Raw genomic sequence first — 9,960 nt, forward strand, 5'->3', positions numbered from 1 at the left:
CCCCCCCCTCTGGCTCCGCTACTGATTTTAGTGCCATATATCATATACAACTTTGAGAGATCTAGGGGAGTCCGTGTCACAGCAGGACTGTGGGCAGCAAAATAGTAAACAAATAATTATTAAGTCAACTGGTGGTAATTGTGTGCCTTTTTATCTTATTGCCTCATCGGTGTGTGGTCTTCAAATATTTAGGGTGAGTCCATCTCCCACCTGCTTCCACCTCTATATAGGATAGAAACTCCTCCCTTGAAACTAGTCACCCGGAGATTTTGCCGGTTGACGGGTAAAGAGTGAATCCACCATATAGCTATGTGTACATTCGCTTTTCATTTTTCTGCAGGTTGCATGCCGACAAATCAATGCGTTTTTACTACAGATCGCTTATCGGTCAGTTAAGGCATCTTTTAGCTCCAAACAAGTATGGCGAAACATGCGGTGCTGTCTTCAGGGGCTAAATTGTGGCGATCTTTGCCATGCGCAAAGTCGGAGCTGCGACTGGAGCTCGTCCTCGCTTGTGGACAAACTTTCCGGTGAGTGTCTACAGATAATTCATAACATTAAATGAACCGGAAGATACGCGTATTCCTGTGTTTTTCCATTCAATTAATTCACAGCTGGAGAGAAACTGCTGATGGGCACTGGACTGGAGTCATAGGGGGGCGTGTTTGGACCCTGACTCAAACAGAAGACACTCTTTGGTACTACGTGTACACAAACCAGGGTGGAGCTGATGGAGAAAACAGCTCAGAAGACTCTCTGAGGGCAGAGTCTGTCACTGCCTCACACCACTCTGAGGTGGAAGCAGAGATGCTGAGAGACTACTTCCAGCTGCACGTGAAGCTGGGGGATCTATACAAGGAGTGGGGTACAGCAGACTCTCACTTCAAGAAGATTTCTGACATCTTTACAGGTTAGTGTGTTTGTTCATGCATGTATAGTACTGTTTCACAGTGAATTGAACCAGATCTAAAATGTACTGCTTGGTGTTTCTGCAGGTGTGCGGATGTTGCGTCAGGACCCCACAGAATGCCTTTTTTCCTTCATTTGCACTTCCAACAACCACATCTCGCGTATTCAGGGCATGGTGGAGAGATTGTGTCAGGCTCTGGGGAGCCCTCTCTGCCAGCTGGATCAAACTTCCTACCATGACTTTCCGACACTGTCCGCATTGGCAGGTGTGTGAAAATTTTGCATTAGGATTTGCATGCCCTTTACAGGATTGACAAAGTCTTTTTACACCCGCACAATCACATTATTTTTAAACACTTCTCATTTTGCAGATGAATCAGAAAAAAAGTATACGTTTTGTTTCCCAAAAAAGAAATTAGGGTTAGGTGTTGTGTAAAAGTACAAGGTGTGTAACAAATTTTTCAAGCCACTGTTGAACAGTATTTTTTATTGTGGTGCTTTTTGTCTGTCGTACCCACATTTAGTATTTCATAATGTCCTTTTCGGCAGCTTTTTCTTTTTCACAGTTTCTTATTTCATATATGCTGCTCTTGTGATCTGCAGACAGTGGTGTAGAGGAACGTCTCAGGGATCTGGGCTTTGGCTACAGGGCTCGGTTCCTTCAGCAGAGCGCTAAGCAGATCCTGGACACGCACGGGCCCCAGTGGCTTGTTGGTTTACGAAACGTCCCGTATATGGAGGCCCGTGATTCTCTCCGAACCCTCCCTGGAGTTGGCACCAAAGTAAGACAGAACGCAAACATGTTAGATCCTTACATTTAATTGATATTAACTTGGAGAGCAGATATTAAGACATGAAGTAATAATAGCATTTGTTGTAGGTGGCAGACTGTGTTTGTCTGATGTGTCTGGATAAGTGTGAGGCCGTTCCTGTGGACACACATGTTTGGCAGATCGCTAAGCGGGACTATAAGTACACTTCTGGTAACGGACAAAAGACCCTCACAGAAAAAGTTCACAGAGATATAGGTTGGTTTTTCCACACTTTGTTAAAGTTGTCCTCCTACAAAAACAAAATATCTAATGAACCTTTTCTCTGCAGGGGATTTTTTCAAAAAGCTGTGGGGCCCATATGCAGGTTGGGCCCATTCAGTAAGTATCATCATCCACTACGTTTCCATCTCTTTCACTGTGGATTTGCTGTTACCACTTATTTGCCTCTTTTAGGTTTTATTCTGTGCTGACCTCAAGAAGTTTCAGCATCTCAAAGAAATGACCAGTTTAAAGCAGCCACAGAACGAAGAAGAGCGCGAAGGAGAGTGCGAGGGGCTAAAAATAAAAAGAGAATTTGAAGGACATGAAATAAAGAAGAAACCTAAGTCAGAACGTGAGAAGAAGGCAAAGATGTCCGTCAAGACAGAAGAGGTGTGAAACCACAGATCTTTGATCAGATAAGACAGACATGCACTGGAATTATTGTTCATGAACTTCATGGAAATTGGTTCATGGTTATATGATCTCTCTCTTTTTTTTTTTTTAATCTGAGGGTTAGTACTATAAAATTTGTGCTCTTTTATGACTTTAGAACTATAAAACGGAAGCATACAGTGTGGATTGTTTTACAATATAGTTATTTTAAAAATGATGAGCCTGTAAATTTTAATATTAAAAGTGTGGTCATTATGAGCCACAAACTCAGTAAAGCTCATTAATGCTGCACTAGACTATTTCTACAGAGTACAAAAAGCACTGGAAAAAAATACTGTATTTGCTGTAATCATTTTGTGTGGGAATATGTTTGAGTTTTCTGTCTTTAGAACTGATCTTATTGTCCAACATGGTGAGTCCTGAAGTTGGAATCAGGACTCAAAAACTAAAATAAATGACAAAACTGTTATGATAATAAAATATATCTAATCTAGTAATTACAAAGGAAGCCCGGTTGATTGTTTTTTTTAATTTATTTAAGGTAAGCAGAATAAAGGTACGCTTTTTAAGACCTATTGATTTAATATAATATTAGAACCACAAATGATGCATTTTCATTAGATTCATCGTAATTAACAGGAATAAAGACTTGAGAACATCAGTCTGTGTGTAATTAAGCTACACAATGTGTTTCACTTAGTGAATGGAGTTACTCAAAAAATAAACTTCTCAGTGATATTCTAGTTCATTGAATGGATCTGTATATATTGAACCACTTGTCTCATCCACTGTAAATGTATTTGAACAGAAAAGCTTGTATACCATTGATCGAAAATAAATTTCTAATGTCGTTTTTGTTTCCAGCCTTTTCTACCATGTAAAGAGCTGAATCAGTACGTTTGTTTATTTTGTTGTTGTTGTTGTTTGTTTCTTTGTTTGTTTTCTGCGGGTTCTGCTTCGGCTATTCTTAATGTCCAGTCGGTCATGGGACATTATTTCCTGTGAAGCAGGTTGTTTTTTTCCACTGTTGCGATTTGCTTACTCGATGCGGAGGAGAGGCTCCAAAGTCTTTGATGTTATTGTATTATAACTAGCTTTGAAATGGAATGTACGCCACTGTATTTGAATGTGTCTGTATGATTGGATTAAATTAATTTCTATTTCTATGTATTTAGACATGAACTGGATGCTTGGATTATTATTTTTTTTCTATAAAGAGGAACTTTATAAATAAACAGAATTAAATTTAAAGAAATGTTCTCAACTCAAATGTTCAAAAAGTTCTTGAAACAGACTAGAATTAAATCATTTTCAAATGTGGCCAATTTTAACAGTGCTAAAATTGGCCTCTAGATGGCAGCACAGATTGATCTCTATTATTACAGAGTCCATGTGGTTTATTCAGCTTTTTGACACTTTCATTGGATGAATTGTCTCTGCCTGCTTCCTTGGCTAATCGCTGTAAGAACAATCTGTGGTGTTTGAAGGCATGTTGGAGATGCCCACAGGATGCCGCAGAGCATTCCCTGGATCAGAGTAGTATTTCTGTTTGTTAGCTCAAAAACAATCATCCTCGCTGAGTGATTCGGTGTCCATATGTTTATCTACAGGCACTTTCAGACTGTGTCAGCTGATCTTTTTATAGCAGGGGTTGCAGTTATCTGCTGTCAGTTCTCTGGGCTGCTGTGACTGTCTCTGGTGACAGCATGGCCGTCTAAGAGGTTTGATGTCCATGTGAAGGAATGACAGAGCTACTTTTTAGTTTCCTTCATATAAGGACTCTTTTTAGATCTGCACGGCCATCAGGCTCTAATGTGAGAAATGTTTTTTGACGTGTCTTCGAGCAAGCGGAGGCCTATGTGTGTGGCTGTTTCATCTGTGGATGTGCGTGTCGTACATCCATAGGACTGTTTTATTTTTGTGGAGCAGAGTGCAGCCATGCGAGTTAATGAGAATGTGACTCAGCTTTCATCCCCGCTCCACTTCAGCTGGGCAGAAGCTGCGTCTCTGCTTCAGGCAGAGTCACTGTGAAGATAAAAATAAAAAATAAAAAAAAGAGAAGGAGGGATAGGTCAGTGTGTGCAGAAGGTAGGGACAGTGATGTTGGTGAAGGCACAAAGGACAGCAAAACAACAGTGGCCTATACATTATGTAAGACGTGTGTCTTGACATTTGTTGTAACCTCTGGGGTGATTCAGTGAAAAGGACATCTTACTGCTTACTTTCTCTAACATGAGTGTTGCTGCTGCCTACAAACACTTGGAGGCACTATAATCAGAGCCTCCATGAAACGGAAAGATCTCCATAGATTTCCAGAAGCTGACAACAGCTTGGATGTTTTGTTGTAGCAGACCCTAAAATGTATGGGACCTGTTACCCATACACTGTTCAGGGGGAAGTTCTCTTGAAAGTGGGTCATATGCAAAAAAGAGCCTTTCAAAAAAATTTATTTTTAGATTTATTATGGTTTGCAGTATGCATAAAGGTTAGGCTTTATATGCATAAAATATAGTTTAACTTGATAAAAGTATTTTATTTAAGCTTTAAAGATTTTTTAAAAATCATTTTGTTGCATCTTTCCTTTAAAACCAAGCCTGTTCTCCTAAATATCTAAATTATATAATATAATATAATATAATATAATATAATATAATATAATATAATATAATATAATATATAAATACAAGTTAAGTGGTCGAGTATGATCAGGTGTTGCTCACTTTAAATAAWAAAWAGGCTMAYTTYGCTGCTTTTTCAGTCTCATTCTAAATCATTGTGACTAGACTAGCTAACTTTTAAACAAAGTTAGCAGTAAAATTTTGGACATGTGACTATTCCAGAATTAAAACAGCTTAACCAAAAAATTTAGTTCTATATATGAAAGTAAACTGACAACAAGATGTTATAAACGAGCGATATTCATGGCAAACTTCCTGACAGATCGTTTACCTCATTCAAACTGAGTTTCTCTGACTCCGTCTGCTGCTGCCTTTACTCTGAGCCGTTCAGAGAGGGGAGGAAGCGCTATGCTAATGCGCTGTTGTGCGCCTTCAAAATAAAAGCATGCGAGTGGAAGATTTTAAAATTCCTCCCAACTGAGGTGAAATTATTGGGGGGGGGACGAATGTGACTCTCTCCAATATTGGGGGGGACATGTTCCCCCCGCCTCTTCCTACGCCTATGCTAGAAATATTTTAAAACTACTATCAAATGTTTGTTTAGTGTTTATGTATTAGCTAATCTAAATACGTCAGAAAATGTTGGATATTATTATTATTATTGTTATTATTATTATTATTGCTAAAACACAGTATTTTAAGAACATAAGTTAAATGTAAAATTGTGTGGGAAGAAGTTTAAACTTATTCAATTATATTCTGCCTAATTTGTTTATCACTAAGGTTAATATTAAGATGTATTATCAGGCCTCAAGTTGTTAAAATACTCTGTTCACAATGCAAATGTTACATTCAAGTGCAAATGGAAGTTTTTTTTTTCTTTAAGGAAAGCTAATCTTTATTTATTTTTTTTTGTCTGACACAGCAGTTATCAATAAGATGGGGAAAAAATGTCACAATTAATGATTAGTGAGTAATCTAACTGTGACCTCACTCTACCAATAAAAGGACGAGTCTCTGTTTTCTGTTGTCTGTTTACACAGCAGTGTCAGATGTTTTCATATGACTGTAAGACAGACAAAAACCTTAAGGGTTCATCTTAGATGTGGTGAAATTTAACACTTCCACAGGCAGCTGTGATGAAGTCCGACAGAACAGGGAGGTGGTCCCCACATGGAGGTCTCATTGGGGCCCAAAGACGGGGTGCTTTGTTCCGTAGGATGAAGGGAAACCACAAAGTGAAAGACTGAGAGCACAGAGCTGCCAAGGATCTTTCAGATCTCAAACTGTTCTGACTCTGAAGTGTGTAGATGGTCGCTAGCAAAGCTGTTCTTAATAAAAGCGGCTTATTTTGTCAAAAAAGATAATAATATACGCCACCTGAAGGGGCCCTCGCTTTTCAGGCAAGGATTAAAACTCAATAGCTCATATTTTTAAGGAGGATGGTTGCGTTTGAACCAGCTAAAATTCAGTTCAAATTAACTCTTTGAGCCCAAGAAATAAAGGGGCCTCAGGCCTAGCCACAGCAAACAGAATGACTAAAGAGTTGTAGCCAAGAAGATGTAAAATGATTTGAAATAGGTTAAACTGTGGGAAAATAATATTACAGAGACCAAAATCTGAAATATAGCTGTTACAGACATACAGTTGAAACAAGATGCACACATCAAATAAAAATGCACATGTACCTTTTGTCCTCACTGTCTGAAGATTAATCAGACTAAACTTATTTTGTTCTACGTCAGTTAGAATAACCAAAATTAGTTCTGTAAACTAAGTGCCACAAAAATAAGTGAACATGTCAAAGATTTATTAATGTTTCTAAAAACAGAAATTTACATACATTTTCTCTGTATTAGCAGGTTTACCTTTAAATGTTATTACTTGGGCCAAACATTTTGTGTTTCGTTCCTCAAGCTATACGTTTGTTGGAAAAATATTTGAAATATAAACCAATTTTCTCATCACCAACAGTGGATTCTAAATCATAGGTATACCTCTGAAGATGGTACTCCAAAATACAAAGCTGCTGGATTTTACCATGATGTATCTTTAACAAAACACAAGATATGTCTGATTTAATTTCAGAAAAATTACAATGAAAAGATTGTCTTCTTATCCAATATATACAGATGGTTTCTGTAGTAAATCCTTCCCAATTCTTGTTTGATTTCAGAATAATGTAGACTTCTCTTAGAGAAATAACACTGTGTCTATTGGTATCTTATTCTTCAAATTTTTAGGATAGCAAGAGAAAGAGAATCATGCCAAGAGGAAAGGTCAGTATGCTGCAGGCTCAATAATTTCACTGACTGATAGACGAAGAAACATACAAATTTATTAACTTGAAATCAAAACTTGAACTCTCAATAAAAGATTGAACAATCTTATTAGCGTTTTATTAGTCATGATTAAAAGTTTGTGCCAAAGCAAATGGAAGCATTAAACAAAGCACGTCTTTAAATAAACCATTTTTTGGTATTTATAGGACTTTATTTTTCTTTGGATATAACCGCTGCTTTATTTTGTTGCACAGGGTGATTAGTCCTCAAATTATACATTTCAAAATGTAATTTTTTAAATAAATGTTTCTTAATGGTATTGAAAATCCTTAAAACTCCTGTAAGTAAGCTCTTCTAGACAATTTCCTTCTTATTAGAACCAGCCCCCTCTTTAACACCCTGCTACTCTAATCTTGTTACAGCTGTCAACACTCTTCTCATGTTACAGTTTTCTCTTAAAGAAAAAGCGAAACAAAAAGGTCTCTCGCATTTTTTAACTTAACAGTCATTTCTGGCATTAAATCCATTGCCAGCGTGTTGTTAGTCAAGCGGCTACAATGTTAGTCATAATCTATGGACAATAATGTGATTACCATCCAAAGGTGTTCCTGTTTCACCTGCTCAAAGCCTCCAGTGACCCCGGCCGGCTCAGTAGTAATTTAATGGCCTTAAGACAATCCTCTGAGCCACCCAGGTTATTTTAGGACTCAGCTCGATGGTCCAGTCGGTTTGATGAAAGTGAAGAATACAAAAGAGAACTTTAGGAGCTGGGAATCATTCCTGTTTGTAGTCTGGTTCTGAATCCACACCCACGGCCATTGTCAGATGATGTCTGCGTTTAAGGCTTAATCAGAGCAAAGCTGCTGCCTTCAGCGTGTCCAGACAAGAAAATGTAGAAGTTATTGTAAAAACAGAAACACTCAGACGAAGCATGACAGAGTGGCTCTGAGCCAAGGTGCAGCATGAGGAAACTCTCTCAGTTTGGCTCAAGGTGGCTTGTTCTCGCTCTACACTCCCGGAATGGGGCGTAGCACAGCAGAGTGAGAGTATTGTTTCATCTGGACTCATCTTACTGTCCTTGTGCCTGTGGCACAAACAATCCCTCGTTCAAGCTACTGGCTAGAGTTTTCAGCTAAATTAGTCAAAATTTAACAAAATGCTAATGTAAGTCTTTCTATTTGCTTTGCTATTTCATAGTACATCCTTACAATAATAATAATAATAATAATAATAATAATAATAATAATAATAATAATAATAATAATAATAATAGTGAAACGTATAATAAAAATACATAGACTATAACAAAATTGGGTGCCTTCCCTTACAAACATTAATTTGCACAACACTATCACACATATCCATGGCATTAGAAATAAGACTGGCTCCGCTGGATATAAATTGTTCTTATTTAGTCAAGACAAAAACTTCCAACCAAAAACAAACAAGCTGTCACATTTACAAGCCCCTGGTGATGTTTACATTTGGCAAATGATCGGAGTTCATTTGAGTCCATTGTTTTCTCATCTTTATTGGTAACAGCATGTTTTAAGCTGAAAATGCTGCATGGATTTCAAATTAGTTTGGTGACAATAAAGTCCTCTACAGTGGTTTGAGAAGAGAATTAGTGCAGACTGGAACTGTCATAATTTCATTTTCAAAGATCTCCAGTCATGTTGAGACAACTGTCTTGATCCATTGAACTTTTAATTAGAATTTTCTGTTATTCTGTTTGTTCTATTTGTATTTTGGATTCTAGAGTTTTATGTTTGGTTGTTTTACTATTCTGTCCTGTACGTATTTTTCCTCAGCTCCTCTGGCCACATAGTCACAAAGCATTTAACCTAATTGCTCTTTGTCCACACTCGCCACACTCTGTATTTATACTGCTGCTTCTTTCTAGTCACTTGCTGGGATTTGTTTGTTCCCTTCTGACATCTTGCTAGTTTTTCATCAATGCTTCTTCGTCTTGATCACCAACAGTTCTCAATTTCTCTTTTTCCCAGCTATTCCTGCAATTGGATACTCAACAATGTAACTTAATTTATGAGGAATGCATATTTGGAATCCCAGAAATGGTGCAACTGGTCAATTAATATGTATCAGATTTTGTCTTTGACAAACTTTGGATAAGTCCTGATAAAGCATGCAGAGAAAACTTGACTCCACACAGTTTTATCAGAAAATCCTCAATACAGCATGTTCGAAAGGGATCATTGAGTGCTGCACCTTGGTCTGTTGACCGCTAACTGCTGGAGTTGGTTGCTTGATAAAAAATAAAGGCTGTATATTTTTTGACACACTACCATCACTCATGTGCATTGCATTTTAGAGTGACCAGTATGCCAACATACATGTTTTTTCTTCTTCTTTTCTCTTTCTTTCTTTCTTTTTTTTGACAAAGGGTGTAAGAAAATGGATGAATGGGAAATTTGAGCCTTTTATGATTATCCAATCATGTGAGTTGTTAAAATATCTAAGTATCAAGAGAAATCAATTATAACACAATGGTTAATTGCATTGGTACAAAATTTCTTGTGCACTAACACCAGGGGTGAAAGTCAGGGGGTACGGCAGGATACTGCGTACCCCTAAAATATTTAGCGGGGGTACGCAACCTGCAAGAGAGAGGAGCGGCTGTCTGCTGTAAAGCATCAGTGGGTTCACTGTGCAGCGGTGAGAGCACCCACTAATTAGCCGTGACTGATTCGTTTTTCAAGAACA

The 9,960-nt window shown here is 37.8% G+C and overlaps 1 protein-coding gene across 1 annotated transcript; it reads left to right on the forward strand.

Annotated features, from left to right (window-relative positions):
* Positions 1 to 276: 276 nt before the first annotated feature.
* Positions 277 to 4,227, forward strand: ogg1 (8-oxoguanine DNA glycosylase). Its single transcript, XM_008413986.2, has 7 exons — positions 277 to 530; positions 615 to 910; positions 996 to 1,175; positions 1,513 to 1,691; positions 1,790 to 1,937; positions 2,011 to 2,060; positions 2,136 to 4,227. The coding sequence occupies exons 1-7, from the start codon at positions 421 to 423 to the stop codon at positions 2,337 to 2,339; spliced, it is 1,167 nt and encodes a 388-aa protein (XP_008412208.1). The 5' UTR covers positions 277 to 420; the 3' UTR covers positions 2,340 to 4,227.
* Positions 4,228 to 9,960: the final 5,733 nt, after the last annotated feature.

This window comes from Poecilia reticulata, linkage group LG7 (genome assembly GCF_000633615.1).
Source record: "Poecilia reticulata strain Guanapo linkage group LG7, Guppy_female_1.0+MT, whole genome shotgun sequence".
NCBI classification, from domain to species: Eukaryota; Metazoa; Chordata; class Actinopteri; order Cyprinodontiformes; family Poeciliidae; genus Poecilia; species Poecilia reticulata.